Source organism: Pristis pectinata, chromosome 19 (genome assembly GCF_009764475.1).
Source record: "Pristis pectinata isolate sPriPec2 chromosome 19, sPriPec2.1.pri, whole genome shotgun sequence".
In the NCBI taxonomy this organism is placed as follows: domain Eukaryota; kingdom Metazoa; phylum Chordata; class Chondrichthyes; order Rhinopristiformes; family Pristidae; genus Pristis; species Pristis pectinata.
Window position 1 is genome coordinate 33,667,491 of NC_067423.1, and position 22,611 is coordinate 33,690,101.

General features: G+C 41.5%; 3 protein-coding genes across 3 annotated transcripts in view; all 3 read right to left on the bottom strand.

Annotated features, from left to right (window-relative positions):
- The window catches only part of LOC127580305 (anoctamin-2-like), a 96,468-nt gene extending 94,423 nt beyond the window's left edge, over window positions 1-2,045 (bottom strand). Inside the window, exon 1 of the mRNA XM_052033591.1 lies at window positions 1,713-2,045. The gene's annotated coding sequence lies outside the window, so the exon portion shown is untranslated. The remainder of the gene's footprint in view (window positions 1-1,712) is intronic.
- A 9,692-nt stretch (window positions 2,046-11,737) lies between these two features.
- LOC127580442 (von Willebrand factor-like) lies at window positions 11,738-22,138 on the bottom strand. The gene is made up of 5 exons (XM_052033917.1): window positions 22,094-22,138; window positions 21,087-21,214; window positions 19,696-19,735; window positions 18,278-18,380; window positions 11,738-12,206 (listed from the first exon to the last, which is right to left on the bottom strand). The coding sequence occupies exons 2-5, from the start codon at window positions 21,120-21,122 to the stop codon at window positions 12,062-12,064; spliced, it is 324 nt and encodes a 107-aa protein (XP_051889877.1). The 5' UTR covers window positions 21,123-21,214; window positions 22,094-22,138; the 3' UTR covers window positions 11,738-12,061.
- The window catches only part of vwf (von Willebrand factor), an 81,268-nt gene continuing 80,788 nt past the window's right edge, over window positions 22,132-22,611 (bottom strand). Inside the window, exon 49 of the mRNA XM_052034163.1 lies at window positions 22,132-22,191. Within this exon, the coding sequence (XP_051890123.1) occupies window positions 22,132-22,191 (60 nt within the window). The remainder of the gene's footprint in view (window positions 22,192-22,611) is intronic.

The following is a 22,611-nucleotide window of genomic DNA, read 5'->3' on the forward strand; positions in this document are numbered from 1 at the left end:
CTCACATGTCAGAATGTTCAAAAGGACAACAAAAGGACAAAGAATAACTGTGCCCACCCTTGAACCCCAGACCAGCTGAAGTTCAAACACAGGGAAGTGCTGAGAGGAGGGCTGTGACTGAAGGGGAAATGTGCCATATGGGAACCGTGCTTCACCTCTCTGACCTGGGTCAGAACCCAGACCTGGACTGAGAAGCCCCTTTGCCCCTACTCTAAATAAAAAAAAGGGTTAGAGAAAAGCACTTCAAAATAAAAAAGGAATCTGCTCTAAAACAATGCTGCAATTAAATGCTGTGACACCATCGCAGCAAGGTACACTCAGTTTATTCAACGGGTATTATTCAGACTCATAGCTTGATTAGACCCAGGACTGACAGCCTTCACTCTGGTAACAGAGACCTGTCCCAGAGTTGTGTCTCCTATCAATTGTCCAACCCATCCTGCACTGGAATAAGGTGCCCACTGTGGTGTGGGGTACCACCCTCATTCTTCAAGGATCACACCACAGCAGTAGCCAAGGCTGGATTGCATGGCTGTCCTTTGATGACACCAAGTGCAACACCCTCTATGGTAATAAGAGACAGTCTGTTGATCCACAAACAGCAAGATCCCTCAAACAATAACCACCAGATAGTCCATTCCAAGTCCCGGTTGACAGAAGATTGACCAGGAGACCAAGGGGACTCTCCTGCTCTACCAAAAGGGCCTTAAAATTTTCCTTTGTCACCTGAAAGGGCAACTGAGGATTCTACTTCAGGCTGCTGAAGGTGTACAGTACGCGACTGCCGCCACTCTGTACTGAAACCTCAATACCGGTAGGTGCTCACCCCTCGGAAGTGGGGCTTGAACCCACAATCCCCTAACTCAGGGGCGAGTATTTCATCACTGAGCCACAGTTGCAAGAGCCATACTATAGAGCTGCAGCCAAGTGAAAGGCACCAAGCCAGTAATTAAATCAACCACGTTTCACACGGGAACGTGTTTACAAAGATAAATGTGTTGGCCCTCACGTTAAGATCGCTTCATGCGGAATCCTAATTGTTTTTCTTTACTGCCAGAATGAACTGTGATTTGGACTACACAGAAAGAACGCTACCTATTGGAAAACGCTCATCCAGGGGAACTCCCCATCTCCGTTCACGTCCCGTAATCTAAATTCGCCGCAAAATCTCGGGTTCATTGAACGGCTGCTGTTTAAACAACTTGAACGCGGGTTGCAAAAGTTCAAATGAACACGTTGTCAACAAGAAAAAATAAAGAGACCGTCTAGTTGCAACCCGAGTGCAGTGTACCCCTGCAGTAAATGTTGACAGACTTGTCGCAGGTACTTTCCAGCCGGCGTTTTTTTTGCAAAACGCAGCAGGTATTGCCACTGTACAGATTATCAAACACCATTCGATGCAAAGAACTATCGATACCATTGCAAATTTGACGAAGCTGGAGCAAGGACATGACATGTCTTTAAGCATTTTAAAAGCCCCAATTTATTACCCAACAGGTCTTGGTTTGCTTGGAGGTTGTCCTAGAATTAATATTCGCTGAGAATATACAAATCGCTGGCAATATTGATTAACCTAAAGCGTTATTGCAAACAGGTTGCGTCAGACAGTCCGGCCACACACGCTTGACACACCTTCCACACATCCACCCCAACAACTCAGCCACCCACTGCCGACTCTCCCCATCCACAATGCGCAGAAAGCGGAGACCTACCGGGTGCCGGCCGGCTGCGATCTGCCATGTTGCCCAGGGGCATCAGAGTGTGCAGATGATCTAGAGAGGAACGATCAGTCCCGGCGGGGATGTCACAACCGTTGGGCCGTCTGTGCGCTGGGTGAACGAGCGAGCGCTTCTTGCAGCTAATTCCATGTCTCGTTGTCCCGTGTTGGATGAGCCAAGAAGGCATAATTAGGCAAACTTCCCGTCCCACGAATTTCCCTGAAACTAAGAACTCCAAGATGACCGTCAATCCGCTTTTCTAAAGCATCTTTCACTGACATTAGAACAGGCTGCTTAGTCACGAAGAACATCTTCCTCTGGAAGTCCAGAGGGAGTTTAACGCTGGGGACAATTATACCTTTCAGAACCTAGATGGATGAATTTCAGTTGGGTTGGGATATCAATGAGTAAGAACGAATGGGGGAAGAGATACAGACCAAGTATGATCAAAGTCAAGAGCAGAGTGATTTACCTCTGTTCCTGAGGAGTAACCCAATGGACCATGGCTGATTGTGCATTAACTAATAATTCCATTTGCTTGGCTTTGTTCCATAATTCCCCTGATGCCTTTAACAAAAATAAAGCAGTCTCAATTCTGAACATATCAACGTTATACTCACTTCCACACCCCCCCCCCCCAATATTTGAGCCAGGTTTCTATGCTGAGCATAGGAATATGTGTGTTGGCATGTCCTCAGCATTCCAGAAAGGTCCCAGAGATTCACAATGGGAAATGCTTAATGAGGGGAAATGAAGGCACTAATTTGTAAAGTTATCTGATTTAGAAGCATTCCACCTCAGAGAGTGCTAACTTGTCAACCTGAAAAGGAATGATTTTAGAATGATCTTATTGTAATTCTCAATCACATTTTTTCAACCACCTCATAAAGTTTCCTGTTATCATGCTAGAATTAAAATAAGAAAAAAGATAACTTAGATATAAAATATCCTCCTTTAATCATTTGTACCACTTCAATCAGATAGCTATTTGAGGAGTTATCTTGTATTAAAAGCTGTGGGTGATGTCCAAGATGTGTTTGCACACCCTGCAGCCAGCCTAGACTGTTGGACTGGGATCTGGCACAGACACACCCACTTAATTATTTGTGGAAAACTGGTCCTGACTCTGAGTCCTGATCTTATATCTAAATTTTCCTCTGACAGAAAGTTTGTTTTCTGGAATAATTTTGCAATTTAGCTGTTATTTTCATAATGGAAATCTGATTCATGTGTCAATCATGTATAAGTAATTGATTCACAAGACAAAGCATATGCGTATTAATCTTGTTTATTGTGCATCCATGAACTTCACATAGAACTTAGAACATAGAACAATACAGCACAGGAACAGGCCCTTTAGCCCACAATGTTGTGCTGCACTAATTAAACTAATAATTAAAAGCTTAACTAAACTATTCCCTTCTACCCACATAATGTCCACATCCCTCCATTCACTGCACATTCATGTGCCTATCTAAGAGCCTCTTAAATGCCTCTATTGTGTTTCCTCCACCACCATACCTGGCAATGCATTCCAGGCACCCACCACTCTCTGTGTAAAAAACTTACCCCGCACACCTCCTTTGAACTTACACCCTCTCACCTAAAATGCATGCCCTCTAGGGTTAGACGTTTCGACACTGGGGAAAAAGATACCGGCTGTCTATCTATGCCTCTCATAATCTTATAAACTTCTATCAGGTCTCCCTTCAGCCTCCGCTGATCCAGAGCAAACAACCCAAGTTTGTCCAAACTCTCCTGATAGCACATGCCCTCTACTCCAGGCAGCATCCTGGTAAACCTCTTCTGCACCCTCTCCAAAGCCTCCACATCCACCTATAATGGGGTGACCAGAACAGAATTCAATACATCAGATGCAGCCTAACTAGAGTTTTACAAAGCTGCAACAATAACTTCCCGACTCTTGAACTCAGTGCCTCAACTAATAAAGGCAAACATGTCATATGCCTTCTTTACCAAACTTGGCAGGGTTAAGCTCCATCTGCCATTTCTCTGCCCATATCTGCAACTGATCTATATTCCACTGTAGCCTTTGGCAGTCTTCTATGCTATCCACAACACCACAATCTTTGTATCATCTGCAAACGTATTAACGTTTAAACATATTTATCTCCTAGCTTACATTGCCTTTTAATATTGGCTACTTACTTACCACAGTAAATCAATCTTTTCAGTGATACCGAAAACCACATTTAAATATTTTTTTTTCATTTTTGCCTTTCACACAGCTTAACTGCAGTATTACAAGTATGGAAGTATATTGATCGGCATTGCAGTGTAATTTTCACTCCTTTCTCATAGAATCGTTTTGGCAATATGATAGTTGCTGAATGTCACTGGATTTCCGGGTCTCTATGGAAGGCAGCCAGGGACCACCTTGTATAGTTTTCTGCTGTGTTGAGGTGCAGCTCGAGCGGACGTGAAAGGGAGAAGGCAGGGTGTGGGTTAGGCGGACCTGAAAGGGTGTTGGCCTAGCGGACCGTGTAGGGTGAACCGGGGATAGGGATGGACGGAGCGAGGGGGCAGCGAGGAATGCGCAACGGTAACAGGCCGCAGGGAGAGCAGGGTGACTGGAGGTGGACCGCGGAAGGTGAAGAGGTGCAGGGTGATGAACCAGCGCACCAGAGGTGGGGTGGGGTGGTGAAGTGGGTGGGGAGCATGAACCGTCTGAGAGGACGGAGCGAAGCGTGAGTGAGTGAGCGAGCTTCGAGGGCACAGAAGGAGCGGGCGGCAGGGGGAAGCGCAGAGGCGGCAGGATGATCCCGAGTGGAAATGGCAAAGAGCGTGCGGACGTGAAAGGGAGGAGTCAGGGTGTGGTTTAGGCGGACCTGAGAGGAAGACGCAGGGTGGATGCGGACCGTGTAGGGTGAACCGGAGAGAGAGATGGGCGGGGGGAAGCAATTAAGCAAGGAATGTGCAACGGTGATTGGCTCCAGGGAGAGCAGGGTGACTGGAAGCGGGCCGCGGAAGGCGAGGGGGTGCAGGCTGATGAGCCAGCGCACCAGGCAGGAGGGGAGCATGAACCGTTTGAGAAGACGGAGTGAAGCGTGAGTGAGTGAGCTTCGAGGGCACAGAGGGAGCGGGCGGCAGGGGGAAGCGCAGAGGCGGCAGGATGATCCCGAGTGGAAATGGCAAACTGGGTGCGGACCCGGTAGGGTGGTGCTCAAGCCGACGTGAAAGGGTGAAGGTGGAGAGGTGGGTGGCTTGGGTGGACCTGAAAGGAAGACGGCAGGGCTGGAGTACAAGCGGACCTGAAGGGGTGTTGACCTAGCGGACCAACCCAAGAATGGAACATATCTTCGGCATTTCTGTTTGAACTTTGTTACGAATGCTTCAGCCTCATTTTTACTGCTCACATGCTGGGCCTTTTCATCAGTGAGATGTTCTTGGAGCCTCTTCCTCCTCCTCCCAATAAGTGCTCAGGTGACCATCACCATGTCGGACTGTGGAGCTGCAATCTGGTTCATTGGTGGTGCGATTACCATTTAGAGATATTTAAAAACAATTAGAATTTATGTCGACAATTAAAAAATAAAAATAATGAATTATGAAACGTGCATAAAATCAATCATAAATTATTAAAAAAACTTTTTTAAAGGATCCCTATTCTCCCGAATAAACAATGAAACCGATAGGGTCCTAAATCCTGAGCCAGGTCAAACCACAGGATCTGTAGAGCAATTTGCCAAACGTCCAGAAGCAAAGCATCCTGGCAGATCCAGCATTACATATTTGACAGCAACCGACAGTAAAACCCAACCCAATATGTGCTCACGATGAAAGTTCATATTATTACTGATTTAATACTTCTATCCATCATGGGGTGGAGAAGTTTAAAGACAGTTTCATCCTGCAAGTATATAGTCAATCTCGTGTGTTTGTGCGGGTTTTAAAAAGTTAATGGATCTAAGTTGTAGTTGAGAAATTAGATTAACATTTTAAATCCAACCTAATGGTTCAATATGTTTACAGATCACAGAATGCAGTACTCTGCAATAGACTTGAAAGTATTTTTCATGTAATTGCTCTACAAGTCCTGTGCAGATCTGAACCATCTTGTGCTTCAATATTGTTTTGGATAATGAACTCTTTGTTTAACATCTAAGGCCTGGGCAAAGCCAGCACCAATAAAACTTAGTAATCATATTCATTGAAGTGAAGCTGACATTAATCAGTTCTGTTGATTTAAGCTAAATCAGTAGTTTAGTTTCAATCCATTCCACAGACTATCGGAAGATGAAATTACTTGCCCTTTGCAGAGACACACTGGCACATTTCTGCAACGTGGTTTACTCTTGTTGCAAAAAGTATTAAACTAAGCCAGGCTAGACCTGGTGTGTTTTACAGCCTCTTCAAATATTTTTATGGACTAATTTATTTGTGGAATAACCTTCCAATGATTAAACTGTGCAATTTTAATTGCATTCAGCCAAGAGCTGCAAAATATCAGTTTGTTCAGCAACAGATTAAGTTCTGCAATTCAATAATATTCAAATTGCAAAAGGACAAGTTGTGAAAGCATTAGGTCTCTGCCCCTTCGTGATTGCTGGGATGAATAAATCATTGTTTGAATAGCTTTAATTATGAGATGCCTGGGAGATGCAGCTGACAGTAGCTTACAGTATCTGGCACTAGTCCTATATCAACACTGCAAAAGGGTGGATTGAATAGAGTTGGGAAATTTAATCCTGCAATACTACACAATGCTATTTTCTCCCTAATAATTTCCTCTATTAACTAAACATTTCTTTTGCGTGTCTGGTGTGTTCAGGAGATGATAATATGATTCAAATGCAAAAAAAACACAAAATGCTGGAAATCCAAAACAAATACAGAAAATGCTGGGAATAATCAGCAGGTTCTTCGCATCTGTGAAGAGAGAAGCAGAGTTGTTATTTCAGGTCAATAACTTCTCATTAGAATTTAGCCAATATTATAAACCCTCTAGTTGTCATTTATATCATCCTGGGTATTATTAGAAAAAAGTAACAAACCAAAAGTAAAAATTTGTAATAATAACAGGATATAACAACACTTTGGGTTAAATCAATAAGAGGTCACTCAATTGGAATTGGTTTATTATATGTACTGAAGTATAGTGAAAAACTTGCCTTGCAGACTAGACGTACAGATCAATTCATTACAACAGTGCATTGAGGTAGCACAAGGGGAAACAATAACAGAATGCAGAATAAAGTGTTACAGAGAAAGTGCAGTGCAGGCAGACAATAAGGTGCAAGATCATAAAGAAGCTAGATTGTGAGGTGAAGAGTCCATCTTATCATACTAGGGAACCATTCAATAGTATTATAATAGTGGGGTAGAAGCTGTCCTTGAGCCTGCTGGTACGTGCTTTCAAGCTTTTATATCTCCTGCCCGATGGGAGAGGGGAGAAGAGAGAATGTCCTGAGTGGGTGGTGTCTTTGATAATGCTGGCTGCTTTACCGAGTAAGTGAGAAGTATATGGAGGGAAGGCTGGTTTCAGTGGTGTGCTGAGCTGTGTTCACAACTCTCTGCAGTTTCTGGTGGTCCCGGGCAGAGCGGTTGCTGTACCAAGCTGTGATCCATCCAGATAGGATTCTTTCTATGGTGCGTCAATAAAAATTGGTGACAGTCAAAGGGGATATGCCAAATTTTTTAGACTCCTGAGGAAGCAAAAGTGTTGGTGAGCTTTCTTGGCCGTGGCATCAATGTGGTTGGACCAGGACAGGCTATTGGTGATGTTCACTCTGAGGAACTTGAAGCTCTCAACCCTCTCGACCTCGGCACCATTGATGTAGACAGGAGCATGTGCACCACCCCCCCCTTCCTGAAGTCAATGTCGTTTTGCTGACATTGAGGGAAAGGTTGTTGTCACGACACCATGTCACTGAGCTCTCTATCTCCTTCCTGTACTCTGACTCATTGTTATTTGAGATACAGCCCACTATAGTGGTGTCATCTCTTCCATCAGGTAGATACAGGAGCCTGAGGGCACGTACCACCAGGCTTAAGGACAGCTTCTACCCCACTGTGATAAGACTATTGAATGGTTCCTTTATACGATGAGATGGACTCTGACCTCACGATCTACCTTGTTGTGACCTTGCACCTTATTGCACTGCACTTTCTCTGTAGCTGTGACACTTTACTCTGTACTGTTATTATTTTTACCTGTACTACCTCAATGCACTTTGTACTAACTCAATGTAACTGCACTGTGTAATGAATTGACCTGTACGATTGGTATGCAAGACAAGTTTTTCACTGTACCTCGGAACAAGTGACAATAATATACCAATATCTGCAAACTTGTAGATGGAGTTAGAGCATAATCTGGCCATGCAGTCATGAGTGTACAGGGAGTAAAGTCGGGGGCTGAGCTTGCAGCCTTGTGAGGCACCAGTGTTGAGAATAATTGTGGCAGAGGTGTTGCTGCCTATCCTTACTGATTGTGGTCTGTTGGTCAGGAAGTCGAGGATCCAGTTGGAAAGGGAGTATATCACAGCCAATGTATTACTGCCACTGCAGTAGGCCGTACACAGTATAAGATTAATGAATGGATAGTCCTTTATATTTAGATTAACAAGGGAATGACACGAAAACTCTATTCTTCAGAAAGTACTATTGTCTAACTTGTAATAGACAACTTGTTTCAATACCTCATCCAATTGGCAGTGAGAGTCTCTCAAAACTCCACTGACACGTCAACAGAGAGTGTGGTCCATTTCATCTCTACCCAGCTGAGATTCTCAGTTACCGTCTTGTTCACATTGAAACTGCCTGGGCACCAGCTCGATACGTGGGCTGTTCTGGTCACAAGTGAGGCTGAAGACCAGATGACTATTCCGCTGCTCTGCTGGGTTCTACTTAACAAAATGTCCAGCCAGACGTCAATTGGACATCTATTGTTTACCTTCACAGGTGGAACGACGTGGATGGTGCACAGGGCAGACACTGACCAACTCTGACTTCAAGTCACAACCCATAGTTGCAGACTAAAAGGAGCCCTACTCTCTGAGGCAGGAAGGTGCTTTGAGTGCCCAGTGAAAGGCATCTATCAACATGCTACTATCCTTTCAGTCCCCGTTAATGGAGGAGTAAGGCTATGAACTCAGTGTGAGGATGTTAAGGCCAGCTAGTACTAGTGGGAACATTAACTTGTTGGGTGCTCAAGACTGGAGTGAAAGTTAAACCCATAAAACGTTCCTCGAGGGAGAGAGAGCTCACTTAGAGCTAAGACTGGAACTGATTATGAGTTGTTAAAGTGAAATCTATTGAAAATTTGTTCTTTACTTATTAATTAATCTGATTATTTGAATCAGCCCAAGAAGTTATTTGCTTATTATTGCAACATTCTGGCCGAGCATGCATAATTTGAGCAGAATGTAGAACCAGGGTGTACAGTTTTAGAACAAGGGGGTTACCCTCTTCTGTTGGAGGTGGGGGAGGGATTTCTTCTCTCAGTCGGTTGTGAATCTTTGTCATTCTCGATGTCAGAGAGCTGTGGGTGCAGAATTATTGAACAGATTCAGGATAGAGATTGACAGACATTTCAGCTACAAAGGGATCAAGGGTAAGGGGAGAGAGTGGGAAAAGATGTTGAGGCCAAGATTGGATCAGCCTTGGTCTTACTGAATGGAAAAGAGCGGGATCCTGAAGCCAACTGGCCTGCTCCTGCTACTTTTGTGTTCTTCTGTTCAATTGCTGGATTCAAAGTGAAATTTTAGGCACTGGGTTTAAGTGGAGGATTTTAGGTGAAGCACTGAGGACTGGGTGTAAGAGGAGGTACGGGCACTGATTTAAAAGGATATTCTGCCTTTGCATTTTCCTGCTTTGCACTCTCAGCAAATGTCAGTACACATGTGTGAAACAGTCATTAGAAGAACTGTGTGTGTAGTTAAACACAAAACACAGCTCCAGAATGGTTTGCAAGGTTCCTGATGTGTGATTGCATTAATCCACTCTTGGTGTTTCCAAAGCAGCCTGCATGCAAATATCATATTGTTTGCTGATTTGAATACTTGCTGTGTGCGGCCAGAACTAACCACACAGGTTATCAGCAGCACAGCTCAGGACTAGGCCAACATTGTGCATGTCTAGCACCAATTAAAGCTAGCTTGTGTTACTTAAAGGCACACTGCATCTCTTGAAGGGAAGACACATTATGGTTGCAAGCAATAATGGGAGAGTTTTGAAAGTTAATCTGGCCTGTGAATTTTTTTTTGGACAATGGAAGAGGGCTCCAAGATTTTCTGATATCATTCTGACGGTGGTGGTTCAGAAGGCAGTGAAGAGGAGGGATGCCATTCTTGAACAGGGGGCATTTGAAAGCCATGCGTGACACTCTTGAAGCAAAGCAGATGACAATGTAACTTCTACATGGCTAACTTCTGTTGCAAGCATGAAGTTTTATCAATGAGAAAGAAAAATGCAAGTAGGCCTTTTTTTTTGTAAATTCAATCCTGCTTCTCGTATCCTTCTCCTCCCCAATCCAGCCCACCCCTCCATGCCTTCATTTAACCCTTCCATTTCACCCAAAGTCTGCTGCTGTACACCTGGGCAACCGGCAAAGGGGCTCCAGCCAGCAGACTGCAGACTTCTCTGATCTAGAGAGCTGTAGTCCAAAGTTGCTTCCATCTCACAACTGAACCAAAGGATTTCAGCTTACAGACACATGACATTTTAGTCCAAATTCTTCCTTTCATTCTTCTCACAATGCCCTTGTATTTTTCCTTGCTCTCCCTGTCTTCTCATTGCAAGCAGCATAAATATGTGCAAACTTGTACGTCCAAGAAAAGAATCTTAATGACTACATTTCTTCTCCACATAATGCCTGCACGTATATCCTCCGCAGTGACATCTCAATAACATTTGCTAACTAGTTTGTCATTTTCACTGGGTGGCGCAAAACTCACTAGTGTGTAACACCCTTTCAAACCATTCAAGAGCAAAAAGTTGAACTAAATGGCATGATTAATTCACTACTTTTTATGTTTTAATCAAGCCTGCCAAATATAACCATTGCAACGAAAAGAGAAGCACATTTATTTTCCAATTAGTCTGTGATCTATGGAATGAAAGCCACGCCACATGGAGTTCAAGTACAGTAGATTAACTTTTTACAGACCTTTAAGTTTGACAAGCCCCATAAATATAACAACTAACTGCTACCAGAACAACCTTGACCTGTTACAGCTTAAAGCTTCGATGTGCCTTCAAACTGCAGTTAAAGGGAAGAATCTAAAGGAAGCTTGGATTTGGAATGTGATGGTAGGCAATGAGAAATTTAATGTTAAAATGACTTTGAATATGGACATATATTTATTACTACCATTTTAATTCAGTTGAGCTTTATGGAGACTGATGCTTCTCTTGACTGAATTATCTATAATAACCAAAAAAGGAATTTTGTCAAATACTATTTAAACAGAAAAGTCCAAACTAAATTAAAAATTCAAGTTTGAATTCAATTCAATCAATAATAAATATTTCATAGATTAATTCATTGTTCCCTGCAAACACAATCCTGTTGGAACTATGGGACAATCTAGGCTAACGAGAGAAGTTAAGCAATGTTGAAGCCATTCAGTGGAACATTAGCCACAAAACTCTCCACACTAGCCCAATGCTGGTACTTCACTGAGGCCGAGCCTGAGACTGGTGCAACAAACACCACATCCAACAAAATGCAGCCAGCCTGTCATTAATTGAAGAATCCAGAGGTGGAAAACTCATCCGTCAATGTCTCAGACCAAAACCTATATTCTTATTTGTGGTGGAGAGCTCGAATGGTGGAAGGACATTCAATAGCAACTTTCAAAGCAGTATTTAATTTACATATAAAAAGGAAAGTTTGCAGGTGCATGTGCAGTGGAGTGCAATGCAAAAGGTAGCTCAGTGAGCTAGTTCAGGCCAATGATGGGCTGAATGGTCTCCAAACCACAATTTTGTGTGATCACTTCAAAGATAACAGAAGCTTCCAAACACCAAAATAGATCCACTGATGACCATTTGTGGTTCAACCCTACAGATGAGTTTTATTTGCATTCATTTATGTAAATTTGAAACCATTGCAGTTTATATGGTCAATAGGACATTAATTCAGAACTGTTATTTCAGCAACAAAGCAAGAATTTGCAATTAGTCACATTTGCAATGAATGTTTTTGAAGCAGAAAACATTAGGTTGGATATTATTTGTAAAGCAACAAGAAACTGGGAATTCAATTCTGAACTTGAAATAATACAATCTCTTGCTCAAAAGGTCCGGTTACTGTCTTCGATGTGTTCATTTCATTCATTCACATTTATGAGCAACACATCCACACTCCTGCATGTCCACTACTGTGTGTTGTAGCACACGGTTCCGTTCGGACATCTCAGAGGCACCACAACGGGTGCAGATGCTGTTGCTCGCGCAACAGGTGCATTCCCTTTCAGTCTCATTCTTCTGCAAGGAGTAGGCGTATCTACTTGGACAGTGCCCCTGAAAAATAAAAGGAGTCACCAAGTGAACAACTGCAAGGTAAGGGCTTTGATATTGTAAGGACATTATCCAATTTTGTTATTAGAGATGGGACTGTAATCAAATTTTACAGTCCACAAGTTTTTTTTTTCTGAAATGATTCTTGAAACTAATCGGGTTGTTTTGGTGTTGCAGTGGATTGGAGATGCAGAGGTGATAGTCCAGACTGAATGATGGGAGAAGCAGGAATATAGAAGCACCAGGAGGCTGGATGGAAATTAAACCTGTTCACATCATTCATAGAATCATCGCCAACTCTAAGTATCAAGCTACATGCAATCCTTACGTGCTCTATCTCTCCAAGTATTCAAAAATGGCTCAACTTTAAGTACCCTCAACAACTGAGTGCCCACAGTTCCCCGAGGTGAAGAATTCTAAAGGGTTATAACCTTTGTATATATTCTCTACTCATCTCAGTTTTCAGTGACTGACCCCTCACCATTCAGGTGAGCCTTTAATCCGAGGTACTATATGCTTTCATCAGGATTTCAAAGAGCAGGGGAGTTTTCCAGTGTCTGATACTTATCTGTCAACCAACATCTCAGGAAAAAAAAAACAGATTGGTTGCTTAATTTTCACATGGCTGTTTATTGGAGCTTACTGCTTGAATTGGTGGCCATATCCTCCTACATTGCACCAGTGATTACATTTCAGAAAGTACTTTATTGGTTATAAGGTACTTTGGGACATTCCATTAGAGACAGGGAATGCGGTGTATAAATCTAAGTCTTCTTCTGTCACCAATTTACCTTAATCTAGATTTTAAAATGTTGTTTCGATATAGAATCCAACTTTGTACCTTAATCCAGATTTCAGAACCTCTATTTCTAGTGCAAATTTGTATATGCATGTATGAATAATGGTGTGTGTGTGTGTGCACGCGTGAGCATGACAGTGTGTGTGTGTCTATCTGTGAATGCTTGTGTGCAAGAAGAAGGAAAAAGAGAGAAAGTGGTAGAATGTGAGTGAGAGTATTGTGTGTAAGTAAGTGTTATGCATAGATATAGGAGTGTTAGTGCATGAGTGTGCATGTGTATATAAGTGAGAAAAATCTGTGCAGAGAATGTATGTGTGTATGAATGTGCATATGCTTGAGAGCATATGTGTGCAAAATTGAGTGTTTGTATCTGTGTGTGGATGCACATGAGTATGCATGTATTTGTGCATGTATGTGGGTGTATACATGTACAAGTGAGTATGCATGCAAGTGTCTGTATTAGTTTGAGTATGCACAAATGTTTGTGCATTTGTATGTCTGCACAAGTGTTTATACATTTATGTGCATGTGTGCGAGTGTGCATGAAAAGGCAGGTGTGGGGATTACAGGTTGTGGAGTGGAGAGGCCACGTTCTTGCAGCTGGTAAGACCAAGTTTTCTGTGCACGGCTCATGCACTTTATTAGCAAGATAGATGCATTCCAACATCCATTAAGCAGTGTTTCACAAGGACGAACAAACAGCAATGCCTATTCCGAACAATTCAATTGAACAGGTAATGCGAGGCACACTAAACTTTTGTAATTGTGACTTACACGTGAACAGTGAGAAAAATCAGCACCTGTAGCTCCAAATAAATTGGAATATTTCCACAAATTTCCAGGACAATCCCTTTTAATTATATTAGTTGTGCGATACATATTTGTCCTCTTCATCAAACATTGCCAAGAAAGCTTTGATGCCCACTTGACGGGACAAAAAAGCCAGCATCTCCAACGTAGACCAAGTGCTCCATAGTCCTAAGACACCTGGTAAATACATGTGTGACCATATATGTGTTTATGCATGGGCATCTCTATGTGTGAGTGAGTGGGAAGAAAAGTGCTTTCAAATAGGTCTTATTGTCTCAATATTGAATAGAATCCAGTTTTATAATCTCAGTGACCTTGTGCAGTGCCCCTCCCTGGCAAGATCTGGTAGTGCAGTGAGTGTCACACTTCTGTAAAATAACGTGGCATCTTTATGGGTCTGAATAATTACCCAGCAAATATGCAGCGTAGTCACAAGTCTTGCTAAGGATAGCACACCTGGGAGTTTTCATTAAAATAAGTCATATTCCAAGGTGAAGCAGTGATTATGAAACGACTTTGAGGCACTTTAAAGGACATGGACCTTTTTGCTGTGGCGTTTGGATGCAAGTGTTATGAATTGTCTGATGATACCGAAATCACCAAACTGTATCTTACCCACAGAAGTTTTAATTCAAACTACTTGCAAAAAATTAGGAAGAGCTGACGGCATCCAGTATAAATTTATAGCATGCCCATGAGCTGCAAAAAACAGATGTAACATGAATGGTAATATTCTTACATTGTGCTAAAAAAGGTTAAATTCCCTCCCCCTATGCTCCTGCTGCAGATCTGCTTGAAGGAGCACTGAAATTAAGGTTGTCAACTATTCAGGGTTTGTCCTGGATTCAGCAAACCCTGGACACTGCTGCAGATAATCCAGGAGAAAAACCATAGGATCATGAGAAAATACTGGATTTTATTTATTTCATTTGAAAATGTCCGAAAAGAAGTGGAGATAGGGGAACCCTGAACTGGGTGTGAAAAGCTAAAAAAAACCGCAGATGCTGAAATCTGAAATAAAAAACAGACCTTCAGATGGGTCTCAGACCTGAAACGTTAACTCTGATTCTCTTTTCACAGATGCTGCCTGACCTGCTGAGTGTTCCCAGCATTTTCAGTTTTATTCCTGACTGGGTGGTGACAGTAGTATGTGGGAGCCCATGTTATGACAACGTTCAATCATGTTTGGCAAGACTATTCATGCAGGGCTACAGTACTGAAATTAATTCTCTGGAACACATTGCCATTGATTCCTACTGGGTACACAAGTGGATAAAAATACTCTGTAAAGCTACTTTAAGTAAAACACTGAATGATTAGGAGGCCAGAACTTGCAATCAGCAGCTACTTGCCTGGTAGTTAGCAACAACCTGATCAAGGGCACCTATTGGGCCATTATCAGATCACGTGGTGAGTGGAGAGAAGAGGTCCATAGCATACTCACAAGAAGGGTGAAAAGAAATCTTCGATAGCCAGCAAAGCCAGTGCTCCTGGCTTAGCCAGAGCTATCGGAGGCCCCAGACATTTATTAATGAACTGTTCAAAAAATCATTTAAAACTTTTAAAACCGTGTAAAACATTCTGAAAAATAATTAAAATATTCACATTAAGAAGACACAAAACATTAAACAAAAACTGTTAAACACTTAAAATATTTAGGCACTTAGACAATTGAAAAGATCTAAATTAATTGACTCTTAGTTTGGCCCCTTCCAGACTTTCCTGTTCTTGTGAAGTGAATGGGGAAACACTCTGTGACTCATCCACACTGGGACATCTGTGTTTGTGCACACAGATCCAGAAATCCTGGCTTTCCAGCAGTTATATGACACTTTTACAACATTTCCTCTGGAAAATTCAGGTCAAAACTTCACCTGAGACTATTGTCCGGTTAACCTTATTGATGTTGCAGACTTTGTTTATTGACTGCAAAAATACTGGAAGCAGCATCAGGCAGTTCTGATGAAGACTCTTCCACCTGAAATGTTTACTCTGTTGCTCTTTTCACAGATGTTGCCTGACCTGCTGAGTATTTCTAATACCTTCTAGTTTTATTTCAGCTTTTCAGGATCTGCAGGTTTTTTTTGATTTTCATTTGCTGTCTATGCTGAGATAGCCAGGCTGACCATTTACAACATCCACTTTACTCAGAACTGACATCCTAAATAGAACCCAAACCTTTTTGCTGATGAATACAATGTTATAAATCCATTAGGAATATATAGGTCATCTCTGCTGCTATGAATTTAATATGTGATAATTTCACACAGAGGTGTTGTAGTGCACTGAAGCAGGGACATATAATGATATGGTGCAATGGAATATGACTGTTATTCCTCACTGTCTCTTTCCTCTGAGAGGCATTCATTAGCAACCCACAGAGGGCGGTCCAGTGCCAAAGACTTGTTGGAGATGGCATTTGCAAGGGAAGTAGTTCATCTACCCCTCCCTTAAAATTGCTGTGTGGAAACCTAAGAGAATTGAAAGCTAAATTATGGTGTATAAATATAGCACTAAATCTAAGGAACATGTGCAAGCAAGTGGACTTAATACCTTTACAGTCTCTTCCAATTAAGCCATCATAGGTCGAGAATGAACAGAAGACTCTGGTAGCTGAATTTAATTACTGAAGGGAGTTTGACTATTCAAATAAAACTCTTAATTATAGCGAGATTACTTCGTGCTTTAATGTTGCTGAAAACCTGGTTGTGTTTCAGTGGTTTAAGAAACTCCATGCATGTTATCAAACATATTGTAGGGAACAGAAAAAAACAATTCCATTATCCAAACCTGCTAACAGGGTTGGGTAATAGAACTTATTTATTACCTAAAGGAATTCTACTAACTCAAGGAATGGTCCTATGAGAATTCAGTTCCACCAGTGATAATCCTCTATACTGTAATCATCTAATGATCTGTGGCGGTTTTCACTTTCCTGAGGTAAATCCAGAGTGCAAGAGTTCCATTAGCATTCATTTTGCTAACCGGTATTTGTGCAGTTAGTACAGTCCCTTCTCAATCCCAAATTTACTTGCAGATTGCACTGTTTGCAATAGATGTGCTTTGCCATTGCATTACATGCTACTATTATGTGCACATGTCCTTTGCTACAATATGCACTGTAAGCATTGTCTGTTGTAAAGGCAATCTTGCAGGCTGTGCTATACTCAGCCATTTATTACTCTTAGAGGTCAGAGAACTCTCACAGATGTTGTACAGTAAAGCTAGTGAGGATTCATTTTGAAGATGGTACACATGATACCACACAGTGTTACTGGTGCCTCATGCTCCAAGTCATGATAATGTAGAAACGAATCTTCAATTGAAATGTGTTTGAGAGCACCCTGCCAACATGTCCAGAGAGGGAATGATTATATCACCTCCTGCTTAGATCAGAAGCTCTTCCTCCTCCTCCTCCTGAGTGATCGCATGAACAGTGGCTGTGCCTACTTAATGCCCAGGTAATGCAGATGGGGAGGGTGACAGTGAATGTACTGACAATGAGTGCGTCCCAGATTACTGCAGACGTCTGAACCTTTATTTAGGATCAACTATTGTTGTCTCCTCAAAACTCTTCACTGTTGTGGAGGGTGTCAATGTAGGAGTAATACCACACATAATGTATGATAATTTCCTTATGACATAGAAGGAAGCTGTTTGGCCCATTGTGTCCTATGCCAGCTCTCAAAACAATCCCATTCGTCCTATTCCTCCACTCATTTCCTTGGCAACCTCCTCCTGCTCATAAGCCTTGTAACACCTCCCTGATTCTCTCACAAGCTATCCACACTAAGGATAATTTATAAGTGGCCAATTAACTTACCAACCAGCATGTCTTTGGCAAGTGGGAGGAAGCTGGAACACCAGGGGGATGCCCCAAACTGTCACAAGGAGAACGTGCAAACTCCATACAGACAGCACTGGAGATCAGGATTTGATATTGGTATTTGGTATCAGTTTATTATTGTCGCTTGTACCGAGGTACAGTGAAAAAGCTCGTCTTACAAACTGATCGTACAGGTCAATTCATTACACAGTGCGGTTACATTAAGTTAGTACAGAGTGCTTTAATGTAGTACAGGTAAAAGCAATAACATTACAGAGTAAAGTGTCACAGCTACAGAGAAAGTGCAGTGCAATAAGGTGCAAGGTCACAACAAGGTAGATAGTGAGGTCATAGTCTATTTAACCTAGGCCACTGGAGGTGTTTCCATACTGTATCACTCTATGACTATGACTCAATGTACATACAGTTGGATATTCCACCTCAGTTGGGGTGTGGTAGAAAGTATGAGGGATCAGATATTTCTGGAAAAGGAGGGAATTAGGGAGGGTGAAACTTCAAAGACAGCCATGACTCCTCTTGCATCAACCCAATGCTTGACATTCCAATGCAAAAAGGAAAGAAGAAATGCACAGGAAAGTAACTAACAAAAGCACTAGTAAATTATAAAGTAAGTATTACCTCACAATGATGTATGTCAACATCCCCTTCAGTTGCACAGTCATCCTTGACAATCCTTTAATCAAACGAGTTACTTTTTTGCACTGCTCTGACTTGTATTTGCCTGAATGCAGAAATATTAGGCATCTTAAAATCATTTCTGTCTCAATACATGATAAGTGAATACAGTCATTTTTATTGATATTTTGATGTGTAATATTTAACTTGTCATGGGGACTAAAATTTTGGAAGTCCCACTGTTTCAGTGAAAGTTGTAGACTTGTGCCTTGCTTGGGATGGGATCAAAATCAACTTTGTTTTGTTTTAATTGTGTTCTTTCTTGTAAAAATTGTGTATAATTTATGTTTAATTTATGTTTTCGTCTGAATGCTGCTTTTATAATGCTGTGTCCGTGATGCTACAACAAGTTTCTCATTGTACCTGTACATACATGTACTTGTGCATATGACAATAAGCTCGACTTTGACTTTGACTTGACTTTATCACGTCTGGGGTGTTGGGCCATTCTCGTCAAGTCATAACTCAGTGACGGGAAAGTGGCCAGGAAAACTAAAGTGTTGTTAAATGACTAACAGGGTGAAACGTAATCTAAGAAGGCAGCAAAAATGATTCCAATGCTTGAAAAGCAACGTGTGACCACTGTGCAAAGATAAATAACTTTCTCCATGATCAACTGATTTTCCAGTAGTGCTTTATGCGACCTTGGAGAAGACCCATAAACGAACACACATTAGCTGATGGGAGCTCCAAACGGGCCTAGTAATTTAGAAAGCTGATATGACCCTAGAACACTGGCAGACCCTTTGATTTAGGAGTAGGTTTGTCTTTCTCCTTGCTGAGATTAAGAATAAGATCCTGAACAGGGTGAAATTGTATCAGATTTGTCCTGCCTGCAATCTTCTCCCTCCCCACTTCCCACACAGACTGTGTCAATACAAAAGTAGTCCTATACCATTGGGTTTTCTCCATGTAAACACCATTGTTAATCCCACTCTATTCCTTGCTGTCTTTTGTCCTTTAATAATCCTCTCCATCAGGTACCTAGTTTTATTGTTAAAATGTTAATTGATCCTGATTCCAACAATAGTTTGAAGACAAAAATTTCACATATGATCCTTTGTGTTAAATTGCATCTCTTTTATCCTCTTGTTACCACCATTGCAAAGTAGTATAAACAATCTGGAGACAGTTATTCTAACATAATTCTTAGTAATCTTGAAGACCTCAATAAGGTTATTCTTTCTCCTTCCTGTAACTTCTCCATTTTAATGAGAAAATCTCTAACCTCTCATTCTCTCTCCACAGTGGTAACCGACAATAACTAACAAACTAAATAGTGCCGACTGCTCATATATGTAGATATGCAGTTTTAAAGTAACAAGATATCACAGCTACAGGACCATAGCATGGTTACTCACAGGTGAAGCAGCAGGAACTGTCCACACGTACTTTCTCACCCTGTGTGCCAGAGAGGGAACAAATGTATTAGCGTATATTTTAACGTTCTCTATTTCTTTTTGCAAAATGTACTCAATTAGCTTTACTTAAAAGCAAATGAAAAGCAAACAATTCAGATGTTGCAAATCTCAAATAAAGGTTCCAATGAAAAAGTCACACAGCTGAAGTATTAACTTTGTTTTTCTCTCCACAGGTGCTGACCAACCTGCTGAGTATTTCCAACATTTCTATTACAATTTAGAAAACAATTCTTTTCTCTCTAGTATTGGGAATGTTCTCCGTATACACACTTGCAATCAGATTGCAATTACAAGCTGTTGCACAGTGTACTGTTTATGTTGGAAAGCACTGCTAGGTAAAAATGACAGTGGTGCCAGCTATTTCTATTACTGAAATATACTGAGGCTGAAATTCATTGCAGTCAGTATGCCAACACAAGAACTTGATTATGCTGTCTCAATAAGATTTAGAGGATCTGTCGAGGTAACCTCCCTGCCAAAAGATATGGGGTGACTGACCAACCAAACAGACTCAGTAGGCTGATGGATGATGTTCCACTTGTGGAGGCGGGGATTGTGCAGACATTAATGTTCCCAAAACCAAAAGTCTGCAGCCAATTACATTTGTATGTAAGAGGCAGCAAAATAAATGTTTACCTTACTGACTATTGGAGTCAGGACTTGGCTCTAAAGGCACTCTGCACACCAATGAAGAGTCCACTTCAAACTCTGAAGTTTCACCATGCATCTGTGCAGTTAAACCTACAGGCTTCCCCAACACACAGCATCCATACCTGCTTGCAACCTTTGCTGGGCTTGGCAGAAACTTTTAATGCAGTACCAGTCTATTGCATTCATTACACAAGCTGCCAGAGCAGGCCGTGGGAGATATTGGGATAGCTGGAGGAGTTTACCCCTGCCACCTGGATGGCCAATGATTAACACTTTAGAGTAAATACTTCCTTCATGTCAAAAAGCAGCAAAACTGAAGACACAACCACGTTTCAGAAGTTTGTCTTTTTCCTACTACACAAGGTCAAAACAGAATGTTCTGTCAAACAGCCAAATTGCAAGCACTGGAGGATTAAAACTGATGTCAGTAAACTCTTCCTACAATTTGTGGATTCAGCTCTTAGCCAGGAGAGTGAATCCTTGGATTCTTCCAAAAACAGTTGGGAGAGGCTTTTCTTTGAAACGAATGATCTGCAGTGGGCAAAGTGAACCATTCATCTATGCTTCTACAGTGATGGTCTCGAGCTACCAACAGCACTAACATTGCATGCTGTTCAGTCTGACAGGTTGAATTTGACCAAAGTTTGTCAACTGAAGATATTGAGCACTTTGAGCCCTTACCCTCCTGATTTACATCCTTGTTCATCGAACGGCATGCAGAGTGTTGTTCGCTTTTCTGTCAAAAATTCTCCTCTTCATTCACTTTGCATCTGTATGAGTCACAGTTATCTTGCATGCTTTCATCTGCCTGTTGAAACAAAATGCTCTCTTTACATACACATTAAAACCTCCTGTTGAAACTACTAATTGTATAACTGACAATTCTGTTTTAATTTAAACAGTGAATGTTAATGAAATTTTATTAGTGTCTATCAAAAAATTGGTGTAATGAATTTAACATTTACACACAAGAAAATCCCACAGACAGTAATAACAGAAGTGATCAAGTGGCCTGTTCTTAGTAATGTTGAATGACAACGAAATGTTGACCTAGTTACCCATTTTCTCTAGAGCAGTGGAGGCTGAGGGGAGATTTGATAGAAGTCTATAAAATTATGCAAGGCACAGAGTAGACAGCCAGTATCTTTTTCCCAGGATTGAAATGCTAGTACTAGAGGGCATGTATTTAAAGTAAGAGGGAGGAAAATACAAAGGAGATGTGCGTTTTTTTACACAGAGAGTGGTGAGGGCCTGGAATGCACTGCCAGGATGGTGGTGGAGGCAGATAGCATGGAGCATTTAAGAGACTCTCAGGCAGGCACATGAATATGCAGAGAAAGAGGGATATGGTCAATGTGAGGGGAAAAGTGATTAGATTAATTAAGAGTCATTGGTTTAATTAGTTCAGCACAATATGGTGTGCTGAAGTTCCCGTCCTGTTCTGTACTGTTCTATGTTCTGTCTTCTTTCAATAGTGTCTTTTGAATTTATGTCCACCAAAGAGAGCAGACTGAGTTAAAGTTTATTTTAACCCTCTTCTGAAAGACAGCTCCTCCCACAATGATAAATGCCTACTTAGTACCCAGCCGTGTCAAACTGGATTATGTTCAGGTGGACAGAGAGGGGTTGAATCTACAATTTCTGACTTTGAGCTGAAAGTATTTAAATCATACATGTAGACACTAACATTCAACTTAATCAATGTCCCATTTTTCAGACCAATAATCACATTGTGGCCAGGACATTTCCCACAGCAAGAACCATTTTCTTTTTCATCATGTATCCCTGGACACAAAAAGCAAATAACAAAGTCATAAAAAATTACAGATGTTTCTTTTGTAATGTTACTTGCCTGTGATTACCATATTACTAACTGCATGCAGTGGTCACATTAACTACCATGGGTCGAATCTTGGTGTCATAGTCCTAGACTACACTTCCCCATGAATCACTGCCAATGGTCACTCCATGTGCACATTCATCTGGCTGGATGAAGATCAGTCTCACTGGCCCTCTACATAGTTTTAGCAGTGAAAGGACCTTCCACAGCACAGCCAAGAGGCTAAACTGGTTATATACCTTGGACAGTTTCAGATGGCTTAAGACAACCGATGAAGCTAGGAACAAGGCTTTAAAAGCGTCATTAATTTTAAGTTTTTAAATTGCTCTGACTTTCAGAAACACTACAAAGCTTAAAATTGAATT